The 20,656-nt window shown below is 42.9% G+C and overlaps 1 protein-coding gene across 5 annotated transcripts in view; it reads left to right on the top strand.

The window, feature by feature from the left end:
* Nucleotides 1–20,656, top strand: part of SNX20 (sorting nexin 20) — a 73,988-nt gene that overhangs the window by 43,062 nt on the left and 10,270 nt on the right. For all 5 annotated transcript variants that reach the window (XM_077458404.1, XM_077458406.1, XM_077458407.1 and 2 more), the window contains one exon: nucleotides 7,024–7,175. In XM_077458404.1, coding sequence (XP_077314530.1) covers nucleotides 7,024–7,175 — 152 coding nt within the window. The remainder of the gene's footprint in view (nucleotides 1–7,023; nucleotides 7,176–20,656) is intronic.

Genomic DNA, 20,656 nt, shown 5'->3' with positions numbered 1-20,656 from the left:
GTCAACATACTCGACAACATAACATTGCCATGGACGGATCACCACGCCATCAAATTCAAAATCGCTACCGACATCACCAACCAAAAACGGAATCCTGTAACAACAACGCACTGGACCAGATCGCATAAAAAAACTGTACTCCGAATCCTTCAAATCCACTCTGTCCAACAAGATAACTACAATAACCTTAAACCACTCTACGGAGGAAACACTCAACTCCCTGAACAGGGCATTGCTGCAATCAGCAGACTCTGCAGCACCAAAATGCAGGGCTCTCATCAGGAAGAAAAACTCTGGATGATTTAATAGCTCCCTCGCCGTACTAAAGCAAGAACGCAGAAGAGCGGAAAGAACATGGAGAAGAAATACCACCGAGGAAGACCACTTTAACTACAAAGGTCTCACAGAGAATTATCGGAAAGCAGACTTCAAAGCCAAAAAGGATCACTTCTCATATACAATCGCAACGGCCGCAAACCAACCACGAGGACTGTTTAAACTGGTTAATCAATCAATGAATCCGGAGTGCCTAGAACCCCCAGAAAGTGAATCCCAGGATTACTGTGACAAACTGTCTGATTTTTTCATCGATAAAGTCAAAACCATCAGGGAAACAATCTGTCAGAAGAAAACATCCGACCTCAGCCAGCAAATACATAAAGAGGATGCCTTCACCAACATACCGCAACCGCCAAAATTTTCACTATCCCCAATTACCGTAGACACCGCAAAAAACATCATTAATAAACTGCGTGACAGTACCTCACCTATTGACATCATCCCCACAAAACTACTGAAAGAATGCTCCGACATCGTGGCTCCAACCATAACCCACCTCATAAACCGATCATTCCACGAAGGGATTGTTCCCAGCATCAAGGATTGTTCCCCTCAAACAAGGCATCGTCAAACCTCTACTCAAGAGACCAAACCTGGACCCTCAGGATCCAAACAACCGCAGGCCAATTACAAGCCTCAACACCATTTCTAAGATCATGGAGAAAGCTGTAGTACATCAACTACAACTCCACCTGAATACTCAAACTCCTGGACCCGCTGCAATCAGGCTTCCGCCCGGGTCTTGGAACAGAAACAGCTCTCCTCAAGATTTGGGACGACGCCCTAGAAGCAGCAGATGATGGAGAGCCGTGTCTCCTCGTACTGCTATACCTAAGTGCAGCGTTTGATACAGTAGATCACAATACTCTACTCGTCCGCCTCACAGAAGTAACCGGAGTCCAAGACATAGATCTCCAATGGTTCGCGTCCTTTCTAGGAAATCGGTCACAGACAGTGAAACTAGGAAAATTCCTATCTGAAACTCGGGCAGTCACCTGCAGAGTCCCTCAAGGCTCTCCTTTGTCACCCGTTCTCTTCAACATTTACATTCGCCCACTCCTTCAAATCATCAGATGCTCAGATCTCTGCTTCCATTCTTACACTGAGAACATGCAACTTTATTTCCGGATCAATGGAAAAAAAGATCACCAACAACAACTTGAAAACTGCCTCAAATCAATAGAGAATTGGATGACCACTAACTCCCTCCAGCTGAATGAATCAAAGACAGAGCTTCTTATCTTACATCCAAATCATAAGCCCACAACCAAAACCTCCTGGTCTCCACCAACCGTCTTTGGGCAGACTATCTCCCCAAAGACCAAAGCGAAGAGTCTCGGGGTTATTTTAGACGCACAAATGTCAATGGATGCGCAAATAGGAGCAGTAGACAGTGAATCTCACCATCTGCTGCGCATGCTTCGCAGACTGATCCCTTTTATCCCAAAGAATGACAAAGCAGTGGTTGTTGGAACAATCATTAATTCACGACTGGACTACGCAAATTCAACTTGCGCGATTACAACTGATCCAAAACACAGCGGCAAGGCTGATAACAGGAAAAAAACCCTGCGAATACATCTCTCCTTCGCTGAGGAGCTTACATTGGCTAACCGTAAAAAAACGGATCACGTTCAAGACCCTTTGCCTCACCCGCAAATGCGTGCATAGAGAAGCTCCGCAATACCTAATGGAGAAAATAAATCATTACACACCAAACCGCAGTCTTTGATCAGCCAACAAAAACCTCCTCCTCGTGCCCAAAGCCCGGTATAAATCCAAGGGGGATCGGAGATTCGCTGTCCAAGGTCCTCGGCTATGGAATGCTCTACCAATCAACATCCGCCTGGAAGAAAATCACCTGGCTTTGAGGAAAAAACTCAAGACCTTCCTCTTTTAGCAGATGATCAAAGCTCAATCAAAGCTCGCCACAGCGCCTAGAGGCGATTCAGTTCGCATTGTGCGCTATACAAGTATTTCATTCATTCATTCATTCAGCCTCTGCTGTTTCCTTTATATATTGCAAAGAGATTACTTCAGTCTCATTGCGGAGCTGCCCCTGATATCTTTTGGACCTATGGACTTTTTAGTATAATCCTACACCCCCACAGTACATTCATGTGTATAATTATGTTGTAGCTTAGCTGTATCCCTAACAGCGCCAATCTTGATAATTCCCTGTGTTAACTCTTTATGTAGGCAATGTTTCTAGGGATGAAAGTGAGCTATTTTAGACAGAAGTGGCAAGGTCAGGGAAGGGCAGGTGTGAGACTTTGTCATAAAGGTGGTCTGTTGCAAAGAGAGGCCAGTTAAAGTGGTGAAAGTTTTTCTACTGGTAACTAAAAACATTTACAGTGTAGATGGACATCTTAGTGAATGCAATATATGGGCATGTGGGAAATAGTAGTGACATAAACATATGTAGCAACCTTCTAGGTAGGTGCTAGAGGAGGTAGAATCGTTTTTGACTCCTCGGCTTTACAGAGGAGCAGATAGGTTCGTTTATATGGGCTGTTTGCCTAACAGAAGCCGTGATCATTTAGTTCTGCTACTCACTCTGGGAGCAAGGGTCAGGGTGGAGCCATTCTCTATGTGTCAATGGACATATCTGTGTGTCAATGGACACACAGAGCAGGGCTCAGGAGATAACCCACACAAGTGCTCCCATAGCAAGTGGGCACTCAGCGGGGGGGGGGGGGGGGGGAGCCAGGAACACTGGTGGTAGGCTGTTCTGTGCAAAACCATTGCACGCAGCAGCTACTGTAAGTATGACATGTTTTTTAATGTAAACCAAAAAATAAAGGGTTTACAATGACTTTAAGCGGGAATACACTAGTAGAATTTTGATTCTCACTCAGTGGGGTCAAAACAGTGTGTTTTCAACCGTAGTGAATTTGAGGGGGCAGGAAGGAAATTATTCTTGAACAAACACTTTTCCAACAGTTTAGGGGGTTTTCATATTGGAAATTCCATTCATTCAAAAATCAAATGCTAAAAGCAAGCAAAATTTTGAATTATGTTTGAATCACATTGTCAAGTCTCTGCAGGCATTATTGAATGTACTGATGGGATTTTTTTTATGTGAACATTCACATCTACTATTTGTGTTTGGAAAATAAAAGAATTGCGCTAACCTAATATGATATATCTGAATCAAATATACTATTAATGTATAATGAGCCCAAGAGTTGTGCTTGATACAATCCCTCTAAAGACATTAAATCATCACAGTAGTGACTTAAATGAATATAACGCCGTCTAACATAAAACCACATGTGCATAAACCATGAAATTCATACTCTTGTACATATAACAAAATGCATGCAGTGAATGTTAACAATAAAATAAGAGACGCTAAATCGCCTCTAGATATCCAAAAAAATTGTAAGTGAAATAAATAGAAATAATTGAAAATAATAAAAAATAAATTATCTCTGAATATATCATCATAAAAAGTCCTTGATCACCTGTGAATACTAAGGTTTAAAAAACTAGGCAAAATATCCACCCATGAGAAATAAAAATTAAAAATTAAACATCCGTCAGCAGCCAGAACAACCAAAGCAATCTTCAAAAGACTGTTTGTGATATTCCTCCACCAGAGGGTAGAGTTACTTCTTACCAGAAGTCCATGGTATCTCCTTACAGGATGCCACAGAAAGCTTTGCTGAAACTGTATCACTCCTAGACCTCAGACCTTCCTGTAGGTGTCCCCCGATAGGAAATCTCCAGGGTCTGATGATCCCGCACTCCTCAATCCACCTCCAATAGACTCAAGCCTGTTGTTTATCTTTCCATAAAAGAAATAAGAGGCTCCAATAGCATAAAACCCAGCTCTAGCACAGACATGAATTTGCCAACTCATATTACTTCAGGTTTCTCCAGCTGCATCATGCCTGTCAGGCCCAGTTTAAGGACAGGCCCATTGAGTCCTTTCCCTCAGATTTAGAGAACTTCCTTATGTCTGAGGAACTTCCTAAAATGTTATCTGTAACATATAAAGAGTATTTTTAAAAAAGGCAGTTGGCAGTAGCTAGATGTAGGAAACGTTGGAAGGCAGAGGTCTATGACATTCAAAAGGAATGGGAGGACATGTGGGATAATCCCTTTCAGCATCTGGTCTCTGCATAAGATAGACTGATTCACTTTAAATTCTTGCATAAAATCTACTACACTCCAGCTAAACTGGCTGCCATATATCCGAAGGTTTCGGCGAACTGTTATCGGTGTTCCTTTTCACTGGAGGCTGCTGATCATATCTTCTGGAGGGGCCCTCAGATCCAACAGTCCTGGACTAAGCTTACCTCCTGCATAGTAAAGGTCCTAGTGGTGCCATTGACAATCAGAGTTTGCCTCCTGGGTTTGGTGGAGGAGGTGGTCCCATCACACAGAACCCTACTTAATAATATCCTACTGTTTTATGGTAGGAAGGCCATTTTGTTACACTGAAGGAAATTGGAGACCCCTAGCTTTCCCTTCTGGAAAGGGCTGGCGAATTCAATGATGCCATATTATAAAGCAATTTACTTGTCAAGAGGATGTGGGAAGAAATTCAAAAAGGTGTGGCAGGCCTGGTATAACTCTGATTTAACGGTGGGATAAAAAGACCAGTAATTGTCAGTTGTTGAGTACATCCTTTTAACACCTAAGATAGAGATGGGAGACCCTTGAGGTCCAGTATGTCCTGGGGTTGACTATACTTCTGGAGATTTTTAATTCCAATTGCTGATAGAATTTAATGCGGGAGGTGAGTGGGCACTGCACAAACAATCCTCAAGGTTTTGAATTGAGTACTAGGTGCACTATTGTCCAAATATGAATGCTTTGGAATGGAGCGCAAGAGAACTGAGCCTTGTGTTGTTGGGGGGAGGGGGGCTTAAGGACTGTTACCTGAATGTCTAGTTAGAGTTACTGTTAGTTATATTGACTATAATATGTAAATTGTTTGGCCATGTGAGTGACTTGGTGCTGTGCTGAGTCACTTTTCTACTGTATGTCTTCTATAAAACTTAATAAAAATAAGTTTACAAAAAAAAACAGAAAACCAGATGACGTCTTGTATGGGGAAATGCATTGGCCAGAACTAGCGGTGTGATGTCAGTGGGCATAGATAGGTTGAGAGTCACTGTGGCCATGCTTATTGGAGATGATTGCTTGAATAAATTTTATACTTTGCAAGTGCAATACTTTTTTACTTAGTAAATCTTTAAGCTACAGTATAGCTCTGAGTTCTTTTGCTTGCTTTTGACGTGTGTGTGTGTGTGTGTGTGTGTGTGTGTGTGTGTGTGTGTGTGTGTGTGTGTGAGCGGTGGAGTCTAGATCATTTACCACAGCAAGTGGTTGCTGAGTCAACAAATTGAACAAAAAAAAAAGTGGAATACACTAAAGTGCTGATAATCTCCTTTTTGTGGGATCCTATCGGTCTGAAAAGCAGTCTTTTTGGTCTAAGGGGCACATTTGTGATACTGAAGTACCTCTTACGATTTTGAGCACAAAGCACTTTTTGTTGTTGAAGCACCTGGATGGGCTTTTTTGAATGATTTGAGTTTTTTTTTGAAAATATAAATTGATATTCAGTTATTTTTATTCACTTATTTATGAGTTTTTTTTTTAACTTTGCACTTTCACTTGCTTTTGGGACATTTGATATTCAAGATTTTGTGTGTATGAATTGTTAATTGATTAGCACTTTCTAAATTTATATTGCTATTTTGCACATGTGAGACATTTTTGGATATTGTATGTCATTAGAATGTAAATCACGTACCAATTGTAATACGTAATATTTAGAGAGACAGTGCATTTCTTTTTTAAGCTAAGTTCGAGTTAGTGCAGCAGTCTCGCTCCAGCAGTAGCTGAGTGAGAGTTCCAAATCTTATTTATAAACCTCTTTAGCATATAGGTTGTACCCCAATGAAAGGTCAGCCCAATGTTTTAGAAAGCCAAATCCTTCCCTTTTACACGGGGGGATATATCCTTAAAAGGAAAGTTCTACATCTCCTGTAAGTAAATATTATAAATTATTATTGTAGTGTTTATCTTTAAGCAATTATTGACATAACTTTCATATTTGTATATGCTTGTCTGTCTACATTTTTGTTATAGTAGTAAATGTATAGCCTATGTGGCCCCTGTGACTTGTACACCATTGTACTGCAGTTTACAGGTGCCTGGACCTGTAACTTGACTTCATACTTAAAAAAGAGAGCACTGATAGCAAGTACAAAGTGCAGGTACCTACAGCTCTCATCCTCCTCGGTGGCAAAATTCCTATCATTCTGAATGAGCGAAGCTCAGATACCTCTATTGGAGCTTGCAATTCCTTTCCTATGGAAAGGAATCATACCTATGATGAGCTGTGTCTTTGGCCAACAGGAAGGTAGGAAGGTGTGGGCAAGTCCATGACTACAAAGACGTGCTGGTGCTTTCCTGGTGGAAACAGCTGGCATTCAGCTGTAGCAAAGAGTAATGAGAGAATGCTGCAAGTATGTGTGGGCTCCTATAGTTCCTTCAAGTATAGCTTATACCTACTGCTGCCCTTTATTTTTTTTAAAGAATCCCTTAAATGTAACAGAATTCATGACTTAACATCACTACACATTATTAAATGACACTAGTGTATTTTATAGCCAGAATGTATTACTTTTTTTTCCTCCAAACTAAATCTATATTTTTTATGACTAGATAACGACTCCCCTTCTCGTGAGCACCATCTTATGACTACAAGAGAACTCCAGCTGTACTGGCAGAATGAGAAATATGACGGAAAGCCAGTCAAGCTTCTTTTTCAAATTCATTCGACTCGCATTGCTGAAGATTTTCTGTCCAAGTTTGTGGTAAGGAAAAATAAAATGAGTATAAGTTGAGTATAGTCAACTGGCCGGAAATTTCTTCATATAAGTGTTGTGTAGAATATCAAGATTTACTAAAGAAAGGATGATGTTCTAGGTCCAGGGTGATGATGACATTGGAGTTGATTTACTACAATTGGAGAGTGCAAAATCTGGCGCAGCTCCGTAAAGAAACCAATCAGCTTCAAGATTGTTTGTCAAAGCTTGATTGAACAAGCAGAAGTTAGAAGATGATTGGCACAACTGCACCAGATTTTTCACTCTCTAGTTTTAGTAAATCAACCCCAATGTTTGAAAAGTTATCTTCCTGTGGCATTACATGCATAATCACTTTTATTATGAGATTTTTAAATCAGACCTTTATCACAGATAAAACGCTCATAGGAAGACTGACTTCAAGCAGGTGTAACACCATGTTATGGCATAGGAAGTGGAGAGAAACCTCTGCAATGGAACACAGATGGCAAAAAAAATACAGAATTGACAGGGGATATATTTGCCTATAGTTCTACTTCAAGTCTAACTTGGCAGCCACGCTGCATTAATCTTTCATGTTAATAAATGACAACTACAACAAAGTTTTTGACTTTACTTCCCTTTTCATTTTTCTAAACTGAATGTTGTAAGTACGAAGATGCAATGTGACAAAGAAAATGTTGAAATTCATAGCTGTTCCTCAAACCTTGCTAAAACCTAGGAAATTTTGTATCGGTTTGTATTTCGTGACATGAAAAGGCATGTTTACTAAAGGGAATTTTTTAACCATAAAATACTCAGAATTTCTTAAAGTAGACACAACAAATAATTATACAGTATGGAGCCAACCAAGGACAGGAAGCTGGGGGTTGAAAGAAATAAAGAAATTACAATAGATTGTTTATTTATAATGGAACATATGAAATTTCCCAAATTAAAAGAGGACCTAAACTATGGAGGCTGTGCCAAAAAAAGGCAAGCAGAGGACAAAGGACTAGTTATCATTATTATTACCTGTAGGCTCACTGCAACTGATTTTGTTCCTATTTACTAACTTACTATAACTTGTTCTGCACTAGGTCCCTGTGTGGAGGCAGAATTAATTAGGTAGAAGCAGGGAGATCATTATACTACAACTTTCTCTACAGCAAGGAGAAAAGTGAGAAACACAATAGTGACATCACCAAATATCACTTCAAATATTGTAAGACTGGCAGCCAGAGGCAACGCTACCTATCCCACAGCAAATATACAGCTGTGAGCAAGGCTGGGCTGCGGTAGAAGAGGCACCCTTCTTGGATGGTGGGATACTAGACACTTAACCACTTCAGACCCAGAAGGATTTGCCCCCTTAATGACCAGGCCATTTTTTGCGCTACGGCACTGGGTCATCGCTTTAACTGACAATTGCGCAGCCATGCAACATTGTACCCAAGCAAAATGTATGTAATTTTTTCCCCACAATTAGAGCTTTCTTTTGGTGGTATTTGATCCCCTCTGCAGTTTTAATTTTTTGTGCTATAAACAAAAAAAGCAACAATTTTGAAAAAAATATATATATTATACTTTTTGCTGTAATAATTATCCCAAAATTGTTTTTAAAAATACATTTCTTCATCCGTTTAGGCTGAAATATATATTTTTCTACATATTTTTTGGGGATCGCAATAAGCATATATTGATTGGTTTGCACAAAAGTTATAGCGCCTGCAAAATAGGGAGTACATTTATGGCATTATTATTAATAAATAAAAAAATAATAATATATATATATATATATATATATATATATATATATATATATATATATATATATATATATATATAAATATTTTTTTTGTTTTGTTTTTTTACTAGTAATGGCATCGATCTGCAATTTTTAGCAGGACTGCAACATTTCGGCGAACAGATTGGACATTTTTGACACATTTTTGGAGCCATTGACACTTATACAGCGATCAGTGCTATAAAAATGCACTTATTACTGTGTAAATATCACTGGTAGGGAAGGGGTTAACACTAGGGGGTGAAATGTGTTCCCTCGTGTGCTTATAACTGGGGGGGGGGGGGGGGGTGGAATTCACTAGAGGAGGAGACAGATCGCTGTTTCTACTTAGTAGGAACTGAAGATCTGTCTCTCCTCGCCTGTCAGAACAGGCATTTGTGTGTTTACACACACATCCCAGTTCTGACATCGTGCCCACCAACCACACTCATCGGGTCCCCCTGCCATGCAGCGCCTGCTATAGCTGTTTAAAGGGCCGATATACAGCTACGTCGATTTGCAGGAATAAGCCAACTTGCCGCAGTATAATGACGGCTGCTGGTCGGCTAGTGGTTAAGACAAAAGGTATATTTATTATTAGTTAATTATTCAGGAGTTATACAGCGCCAAAGGTTTATGCAGTGCATTAGAAGATAAAGGGAGACAATATAATCACATTACAGTTCAAAACAGAAGAAATAGAAGGGCCCTGCTCATGGAGCTTACAATCTAAACCAGTGGTCTCCAAACCCTGGGGCCAAATATGGCCCTTTACTTGCCTCTATCCAGCTCTTGGGGCATTATTCCCTCCACAACCGACACAAATAATGGGGCACCATTCCTCCCACTGACACCAGTGGCAGGGCATGATTCCTCCCACAGACACTAATGATGGGGCACATTTCCTCCCACAGACGCCAATGATGGGACACTATTCCTCCCACTGGATGTGGGGCCTGAAGGAGAGGTCAAAGTCTAGTTACTCTGGCATGTGTAAAGGAACCAATAGTTGTGCTGTTAATCTCAAGTCATGAGAGGGAAATCGGGGAGGAAGAAATATTACAAGCTCCGTTTTAGACACACTGCATTTGAGGAAATGGTGTGACATCCATACTGATATTTCCTCAGTAAATGTGTTATATGTGAGGAGATCAACGGGGTAAGCTGTTGGGTAGAGAGATCAATCTGGGTGTTGCTAGCTTAGAGGTGGTATTGTAAGCTGTGGGAGTTTTGCAACTGGCCCAGGGAAGAGGTGTAGAAGGAGAATGGGGGGCCCAAGAAGAGAGACTTGGAGTACCCAAACAGAAAAAGGAAGAGGTGCAAAGGAGATAAAGTTGTAGGTGGCACTGAAGATGCATTGAGATAGATAGGAGGATAACCAGGAAAGAGCAGAGTCTCGGAGGCCAAGGGATTGGAGTTTATTGAGGAGGAGTGGGTTGTCAACTGTGTCAAAGGCGGCAGAAAGGTCAGAGAATGAGCATGGAGTAATACCCATTGGTTTTAGAAGTTAGTAAGTCATTAGTGAGTTTTAGTAGGGCAGTTTCTGTGGAATGTTTTGGATGGAAGCCCCACTGTCAGGGGTCAAGAAGGTTGTTATCAGTGAGGTAGGAACTCGTATGGCTGTGGACAAGGCATTCAAAAAGCTTGGCGGCTAATGGGAGCATAAAGAAGGGTCTTAAGTTGTTCAAACATGTGAGGACCTCTCAGACCTTAGATCCAATGTATTGTATAAATTCAGAGTACTCTGGAATAAATTCTCAAAGGACAAATAAAACCACACACACACCATGGCGTCCTTCAAGAAATAATTGTATTGAGTTATCACAAAGTGATTCATATAGTAAATTACACGTCACACAGAATAAGACATGCGCAGTAGACATCAAGACGATTACAGCTGGTCAAGACAAAACGCTATTGTTCTTTGTTCTAAGCTGGCTAAAATAATGTGAGAAAAAGATAACAAGATGTGAGACCGTTCATGATTTCTCCAGTAGCTAAAGGAATGCTGAGAAAATGTGTGAAAGTTTTAGATAAGTGTGTGAGAACAAATGAGTTAGAAGAATCTCATGTTGAGACAGTTATCTGAGAAGTTAAAGGGGTGTTCAAACTGTACATATTGTAAAATGGAAGTTTGTGAATATTAAGATGGCTGACAGAAACAAGATGGATGCTTAACATAACCTTTCAACCGGTGCATGTTTGGAGGGAAGGGTGCTGGTGGAGAGGGAGAGGTTGAATATGTGGGTTATAGAGTGTAGGATAGAGCAGAAAGATGGCCGTAGTAGTTGTGAGGGGATAGGTAGTGATATGTGGCTCAGAAAGGAAGTTGGAAACTCCCTCAGTGGTAACGTGGTCAAAGGAGGAAACTATTGAGTGTTTTTATTGGACTTCGTATGTTGGAGGAGGAAGCTGGACACTGAAGATCTCATCACAATTTGTATTGTTCTTGTTTTTGAAATGATTGGCAATCTCCTGGGCAGTAAGTAAGTTAGTGGGTGGAGGCAGTGTGAAATTAACCCCTTCCCGCCGAGCGTACGCAGATGTGCGTACTCAGCTACCTGCAGGCATCATCCCGGTACCGTTTTTTTCAGCGGGCGATTGGCTATCCAGCCATAACAACCGAAGTGGCTAAAAGTTGTTATGTCGGAGGAGCGGGAGGGAACGTCCCCCCCTCCTGCCGCCTCCCACCGCCTCCCGCCGCTGTTACCGGTGCTCCCGCTCGATCGGGATCACCGATTCAAGATCCGGCGCCTCCGGCTGCTGGGGAGGAACTGGAACGAAGCCGTAATCAGCTTCGTTCCAGTATCCTAATTGTAAACACGGAAGCGATGTCATGACATCACTTCCCGTTTACTCGGCTGCCAATGGCGCCGGCTTAAAAAAAATATACGGTATTCAGAATCGTCGTTTTCGGCGATCTGAGTACATTGAAGTGTAAAGGAGGGGTGGGGGTCTTTTAGACCCCTGATCCCTCCATAAAGAGTACCTGTCACCACCTATTACTGTCACAAGGGATGTTTACATTGTGACAGCAATAAAATTTTAAAGCACCCGCCGTCCCCGCGAGCTCGCGAAGCAAAGAAAACGCATATGGAAGTCGCGCCCGCATATGTAAACGGTGTTCAAATCACACATATGAGGTATCGCCGCGATCGTCAGAGTGAGAGCAATAATTCTAGCACTAGACCTCCTTTGTAATGTAAACCTGGTAACCGTAAAAAAAATTTAAAGCGTTGCCTATTGAGATTTTTAGGTACCGTCGTCAATCCACGAGTGCGTGCAATTATAAAGTGTGACATGTTTGGTATCTATTTACTCGGCGTAACATTATCTTTCACACTATGCAAAAAAATTGGGCTAATTTTACTGTTTCATTTTTTTTTAATTCATGAAAGTGTCCCTTTTCCAAAAAAGTTGCATTTAAAACACCGCTGCGCAAATACCATGTGACATAAAATATTGTAACAATCGCCATTTTATTCTCAAGAGTCTCTGCTAAAAAAATATATATAATGTTTGGGGGTTCCAAGTAATTTTCTAGCAAAAAATATGGATTTTAACTTGTAAACACCAAATGCCAAAAATAGGCTTAGTCATGAAAGGGTTAAAGATAGAAAGGTTTTAATGAGAGTGATGTAGTAGGTTTGTTTTGCAGTGTGGAGGCAGGAGTTGTATTTGAGAAGGGCAGATTTGTAGAAGGCAAAGTCTTGCAGGGATTTCGTTTTACACCACATTCACTCAGGAGTAGGGCTGTGTCTCCTGAGACTTCTAATGTCATCTGTTTGCCAGGGTATATACGTCAGAGTGCTGCTTAAGTAAAATTACAATTTTCAAATATTTCTTTTAGCAGCCCTCAAATTTTCTACTCGCATTTTGCGAGATGAAAATAAGGGTGAGCGTGGGCTGCTTTGGAGCGGGGGGCGGGGTACCGCTGGCAGGCAGGGTTGACTGGGAGCCATTCTCCCAGCAATCACCCCAGGGAAGAGAGAGGAGAGCAGGCAGCCGGATCATAAATACGAAGAGGAATATCGCTGTAGCAGCTTTCATTAGAATTGCTGAGTGTTCCCCACACTTGGCCCCCACACTTGTACCTGGCCCAGGTACTTTGATAGATGGATCACCCATCCAATGCCAGGAAATGTGATATAGATCAAAGTACCCGGGCCAGGAGGCGGGGCTTTATGTGACCGTGAGCGGCGGGAACACTCGGTAATTCAAATGAAAGCTGTTACAGCGATGTTCCATGGCGCTCTGATGATCCAGCCGGCAATCCTATTCCTCTGCTCTCTTCCCTTGCACAGGTAGGCTGCATTGATGGGCACAAGTAGGCTTCAGTATTGGACATGGGTAGGCTGCATTGTTGGGTACAGGTGAAGCGGCATTGATGGACACAGGTAGGCTGTATTATTGGGCACAGGTGAAGTAGCATTAATGGACACAGGTAGGTTGCATTGTTGGGCACAGGTAGGCTGTATTGTTGGGCACAGGTGAAGCCGCCTTGATGGACACAGTTAGGCTGCATTGTTGGGCACAGGTGAGGCTGCTTTAATGAGCACGGGTGAAGCTGCACTGATGGGCACTGATAAAGTTGTTGTTAATATTTATTTTTGTAACTTAATCCTGCATAAAACGTTTACGTGTCATTCAATGAGATAATTTATGAGGGTGTGTTTAGGGGCGGAATTAGGGGCAGGGAAACTGGTGACGAGTAACCCATAAGGCCTGGCTAGTAGTTCAGGACTTTACATTTTTAGCCCTACCTTATAGGGCAGAAAATCTTTGCTTTTTGAGTTGAGGTCCACTTTCATTTTCCAGGTTTTCAGAACATTAACTCAAGCAAGACCTTATACTTGCATTTTAAATAGGTAAGCACACCTTCCTAGCTCCATTAAGTTAAACTACCAATTGTCACCCCAGCTGCTTAACTGAGTATCAGAGCTACAGGCTTCCATTATGTTTACCTTCTGCAACCCAAACGTTCTTTGGCCATGTCTTTGCAGTTAGGTCTCTGAGAATCTATAGGGCAACTTTCTGAAGCTGAAAACATTTATGCGATGGTCCCGTAGAAGTCTGTGGATGCTATGGGTGCTTTGACAATGTATTTATCTTTTAACATATTTTTGCTCCTAACACATATGCATGTATTACATCGCCCCCATCTACATCACCAACCTCATCTGCAGATATCGCCCAAATCGTCCCCTCCGCTCCTCTCAGGACCTCCTGCTTTCTAGCTCCCTTGTTACCTCCTCTCATGCTCGCCTTCAAGACTTCTGCAGAGCCTCTCCCATCCCCTGGAACTCCCTGCCCCAGTCTGTCCGATCAGCCCCTACCCTGTCCACCTTTAGGAGTTCCCTGAAAACTCATTTATTCAGGGAAGCCTATCCCACACCCACCGAACTGTCCCTGAGCCACCCCCATCAAATCATTCTCTGCAGCTATTACCTTTTGTACCACCCCCCCCTCCCTTTTAGAATGTAAGCTCTACAAGCAGGGCCCTCCTGTACCTTTTGTATTGTACTGTAATTGTGTTGACCCCCATACATCGTAAAGCACTGCATAAACTGTTGGCGCTATATAAATCGTGAATAATAATAATAATAATAATAATAATAATAATAATAATAAAGTATTTGTCCTACATGTAGATTAGGTTAGACCTGTAGTACAGAGACACTCTGCTTCTTATGTGACAGAATTGTGTTCAGGTTGAACTTGTCGAAGTTGCATAAATCAAACAAAAGGCACATATCTCACCTCAATAAAAGTATTCATAAATCAGATGAAATGCACATGCCTAACAGCTAAATAGGAAAGTTGTTATACACCTGTTGCATCACGACTGCTTTCTCAGTGCTGATAGGGTTTTTTTTTTTTTTTGTTTTTTTGCTGAAAAAAATTCTGCGGTGGGAAACATCCATTTGGTGCCAAGATAAAAATGACTAATCACAGAACAAAATGGTCACTTATATACACAGTGACAATTACTATCTTTAACATGATCCCTGATCACACACTTTTTTGCATGTATAAAACTTAATACAATATAACTAAAAAATAATATAAGCCTTACTTATGTAGCAAAGTCCCGGGCCTCCTTTAGTCTAATGAGAACCTCCAGAGCCAGGGACAGCTGACATCCTTCTGAATAGAGTGGGTTGCAAGGCATAGTGGGTGTACTTTAAAGGGATTGTAAAGGTATTTTTTTTTTTTTTAAACGTGGCCCCGAACCAGCTCTTCTGAGGTCCCTCGGCAGCTGTCTCTGCTTCCTCCCGCAGGTACTTCTCATGTTCATGCGAGCACCTGCGGGCATGCTCCTGTGATACAGCCCGCAGCTATAGCCGCTCGCTGTATCACACGGCCCGCCCCCGGCGCGCCGCGTCATTGTATGTGATTGACAGCAGTGCGAGCCAATGGTTGCGCTGCTTTCAATCCATCCACTCCAGCTAATCAGCGGCCAAGCTGAGTAGCGAAGAGGACATCGGGGGCGAGCGCGGGACTTTCGAGGGGTCAGGTAAGTAAAACGGGGGGGACTGGGCGGCACTGTGATGTTTTTTCATCTTAATGCATAGAATGTATTAAGGTGAAAAAACATTTACCTTTACAACCCTTTAAGGTAGATCAATGGGCGCCAGACACTTCTTGAATGCAAAGAGATTTATTTTCTCTTAAACAGAACAGTGGGAGAGAGCGTTTAGTGCCAAGACACCCTTAGAAAGTTGCAATGTCAATTAGCAGACCCTGAGACTTCTACAGGCAGACAGCCATGCAGGGAAAGGCATCCAGCAAGACACCACATCTGCATGTGTAGGAGAGCTGTCTCCTATGGCAACAGTCTTAGAACAGTCCCTAACACAAATTGTAACAAACTCCTTTGCTTTTATACAGTCACTTCTTGTAGACTCTCAGCCCACTGAGCTCACAGTCTCTCGCACTAGACTTGCTGACTCACTGTCACTGAATCCCGTGAGCTCTTCTAATCTTCTTACTATAGTATCTTCCTCAAGCATCACCCCCGCTTCCCTGCTGGGTCCCTGGCTTGACACTCCAGATACTCCTCATCACCCCACTTGCTGGGTCCTTGGCTTGGCACCTGCTGAAGTTTCCAGATTCTACACTGTCTCCAGTTGGTGAGAATACTGCTCTGGTACTTGCTTCAGCTACTCATTGTAGTCCCTGGTAACAAGGTAGTTGGTCGATTACTGGCGACAGCTTCCCCTCTACCTCCGACCACTACAGGTTCTCCGACTGCCAGAACCGTCACTTCTGGTTGTACTGCAAGCCGCTCTCTTGCTTCTGGATAGGTCCTCAGACGGCCTAGCAGCCAGATGTACCTGGGATAGACCCAAAATCTAGCCTGGCAGCCCAGGCAGCACAACATACGTCCACCCAAAAGGCCATCCAGGTGGCACAGAACCTTGATCATCTGACCTCATCCAAATAAATAGGCTCTCCCAGTAGGCCAAGGTACCCAAGAATATCCTTGCCCATTGGCTGAGATACCCTAGCTATTCCTAATCTGTGCTTTTAATGCCCTTGTCTTATCTAATGTCACCAGATTTCCGGCCATATAGTGACAGAAGAGAGAAGTGCAGCAATTCCAGACTTAGGGTCAAATCAATTGATCCCTTACAATTGGTCAAGGCAATGATACCTGGCAGGTAAATTTAGGAGCAACCCTCTGGTGGCTCTTAAAGGAAACCCTGCATATATACGGGGTTTCATGCAGTGGTACCATTCATAGTCTTTCATAGTCGCTAAGGTTGAATAAAGACACCAGTCCATCCAGTTCAACCAGAGTGAGTGTCTACAATTGCCCCTATCCCTGCACATTGCACACTCACATCAGTCCCTACCCTCAAGGAGCCCACAATCCAAGGTCCCCATTCATATACTAGGGCTGACTTTGGACAGAAGCCAATTAAACTACCTGCATGTCTTTGGATTGTGGGAGGAAACCGGAGTACCTGGAGGAAACCCACGCAGGCACAGGGAGAACATGCAAACTCCAGGCAGGTAGTGTCGTGGTTGGGATTCAAACCAGCGACCCTTCTTACTGCTAGGTGAGAGCGCTAACCACTAAACCACTGTGCCGCCCAATAATGTGTGTGCCGCAGTAAATGTACGTGAGCCATTTATGAACCGGTTAATGTGAAAAACGCTGAGCGTTTATAACCCCTTTTAATACAGATGCTAAATGTGAGCTTCCTGCTCAGGGCTAATGGTTGACAGGGAACCAGCACCTGCCGACATCCTAAAAACCAACCACATCCTTGCCCGGCAGTGTTGAGTTGTCAGCCAGGGATTCCTAAGTGACAAGTAAATGTAAATAAAGGGGTGCAAAGTGTGAAAAATGACATTTAATACCAGGTAATTTAGGTCTTTCAAGGGAGACACCACCAAAAATACATAAAAAATGGCATAGGGACCCATCCACTGCCCCCCAAAAATCTATTAAAGACCCTTATCCATGCATGTAGCCTGATAGGTCAGGAAGGGGGGATCAACATGTGGTGTACCCCCCTGGAAAAGCATCTTGTCCCCATGTGGATGAAGATAAGGACCTCTTCCCCACTACCCTGGTCAAGGGGTTGCGTTCTACCTTGTATTTGGCCAATGACCATGGGATATCACCTGGGAGACCTATCCCCTAGCTATTGTAGGGTTTTCTGTTTGGCAGGTTGATGGACATCGCTAATTGTTATTGACATAAATCTGCACTGCTAGGCAACATGCTTAATTATGGATTTACCTTGTGAGACTTTTTTTTCTAAACAAAAACTGTGTGTTTTTTTCCTGTTTACATTATTTTTTTGTGAATGAGTAGGAGTACTATATACATTATATTCATCCACACTGGGGAAGCTGGTATCTAGGGCCCCCTCGTTGTTTAAGAGAGCTTTGAGATGCTGATAAGCCCCGTCTACAGATTCACAAAACCACTGAGCCAGGGTTGTGGGGAAGAGTCTATTATCATCATCAGCATGGGTATAAGCTACTTTGCTGGGGGTTTCCCCCGGCAAAGTACCCACCCTATGTTGAGGGCATGTAGCCTGGTATGGTTCACAGACATCTCAAGTCTCCCGTGACTCTTGGGAGTCTCTTGTATTTGACGGTGGGCTCTCGGACACCTGTGAGTATGGCACGATTTCCCAGCTGAGCCTGCACTGTCACTCAGCCTGCAGCCACACAGCAGCCCAAGCGGCCACCACAGCCATGCCATTCACTTGGCGGGCGGCGGATCAGATCCCTAATAGATGCTTTCCCCTCATTTTCCAAACTGACAAGAGCTAGAATGAGCTGAGAGCATAGCCAACCAAACTGCATCTGACAAAAGCATCCCAGGGAGTGGGCCAGAAATCTGCCATTCAGGTTCGCGGACACAAAAGAGAAGGTGTGCCTGTGTTTTCCCACATTCCGCACAGTGCCTGTGAGTGGATTGTAGGTATCGCTGCTGTGGTGATGTAGTGCCTGCAACCAGGCAGGGATGTCATCCAACACATGAGATTGCTGCCCATTGCTGTGTCCCTCCCATATCCTCTGCACATTTGCAGTGATCACATAGCTTTCTATTGGCACTCCATGACAACCGTACAATAGAGTGGTCCCCAGCAGTGTTCCAGCTGTCTGTCACATTGGTGTAGGATGGAAACAATGGTCCCTGTAGTGGGCTGCCCTGCTCTGCAAGGGTTATCATAGACCAATAACAAACAGTCTTATGTGCTGGCTGCATTCCTTTTCTTTTTTTTTCCTTCATTTGTCCTGTGATAACTGAGCAGAGTAAACTGTACACTGTAAAAAATATTGTGCTGGGTCTATTCAAAAAAAAAATTGAGGCAACTATTTACATCCGATTTTTAAGTACTCTCAACTAAACTTATTTTTGTCTGACTCAATAGACTTTTCATGTTTTCAACTTTGTTGTCTTAAAGTGGTGTTGCCACCAAAAAATTAAAACTGCTTAAAATTCGTAAAAAAAAAAAAAAAAAAATAATTGGCAAAAAAAAATTTTTTTACTCACCTCTAAATACCGGTTGCTAGGGGGTCCCTCGTAATCTGCCTTCCTCATTGCCCGGGCTGGTGACATCACTTCCCCTCGCGCCGCACATTCACCTGGGACCTGTCATGTGTCCCAGGTGACTGTACAGCGTATCACGGCGCCCTGCGCTGCTCGCGCATGCGCAGTGGGTGCCCGGCTGTGAAGCCACAGCCGGGGGCCCACAGTATGCATGACGGCGCCGCGAGCGGAGCGGGGAGCGAGGGGGGGGCTTCGTTCCCCCGCATCGCTGGACCCTGGGGCAGGTAAGTGTCCGATTATTAAAAGCCAGCAGCTGCAGTATTTGTAGCTGCTGACTTTTAATTTTTTTTTTTTAAGGGGTACCCCACTTTAAGTAAAGCCAACTAAATTTTTCCAGTTTATAGACCATAGGTTCAAGTAAAGCCAACTCAATTTTTCCAGTTTATAGAAAAGTTTAAGCTAGGAACACATAAATTAACTTATTTATTTGAAGTATTTATACAGCAACATCAATTTACCTACACATTGTACATTCAGATTTTGGAAAGTAGACACCCCAAGGAAATTGCTGAGAGGCATGTTAAACCCATTGAATATTTTATTTTTATTTTTTTGTCACAAGCAATTGAAAAATTACAAAAAAAGACACAAAGTTGTCACTAAATGATATATTGCTCACACATACCATGTTATATGTGGAATTACACCCAAAATACATTCTGCTGCTTCCCCTGAGTATGGAGACACCATGTGTAAGACTTTTTGAGAGCCTAGCTGTGTACAGGACCCCAAAAACAAGCACCGCCTTCAGGATTTCTAAGGGTGTACATTTTTGATTTCACTTCTCACTACCTATCACAGTTTTGAAGGCCATAAAATGCCAAGATAGCACAACCCCTCCCCCCCATGACCCCATTTTGTAAAGTAGACACCCCAAGCTATTTGCTGAGAGGCATGTTTTGGGGATGCTAATATAGTTCTGATCAGATCAAAGATATCGATCCGTTCAGACACTATACTACTTAGCCCACGTACACACGGTCGGAGATTTTGGCAACCAAATCCATTGGATTTTGCCCGTCGGATTTAGTCCGACGGATTGTGTCCGAAACTGTTGCATACACACGGTCGGGCCAAGTTGGCGAAAAATCCGATCTTTCAGAACGTGATGACGTAATTTCGTTACTATGGGACTACATTCAGGCTAGTAGCCAATAGCTTTGATGTAGGAATTTGATCTGAGCATGCGTGGCACTTGGTCCAATGAAAATGCTCTACACATGATCGGATTAGGTCCGTCCGGCCCAGTTGGTCGGGAAATATTTCCAACATGTTGGAAAATTGGGTCGGACGGAGATTCGGACGGAATCAGTCCGATGCATACCACACACAGTCGGATTATCTGACGACACGGTCCGATAAGACTCATTCCGACAGATTCTCCGACCGTGTGTACAAGGGCTAAGGAAGGTGTATGATGCATGCATGGGTGTTAGCACTACTGGCACTAATCTGACGCTGCCTGGTGTGACGCAGACCCTAACTGACGCTAAAACTCACCGGGGGATCGGGGGGGTTGAACCTTTTATTAGGTAATGTATGGCGGGTGCCCCAACGCTATAAAAAATAACTAACCAGCGTCACCTGTGACACTTATACGGTGATCACTGGTGACAGGAGGTGATAAATGGGTTAAACCTTTAT

Source organism: Lithobates pipiens, unplaced genomic scaffold, assembly GCF_037356315.1.
Source record: "Lithobates pipiens isolate NorthernLeopardFrog02 unplaced genomic scaffold, aLitPip1_a1.2 Scaffold_10, whole genome shotgun sequence".
In the NCBI taxonomy this organism is placed as follows: domain Eukaryota; kingdom Metazoa; phylum Chordata; class Amphibia; order Anura; family Ranidae; genus Lithobates; species Lithobates pipiens.
This window is presented reverse-complemented; position numbering and strand designations above follow the sequence as displayed.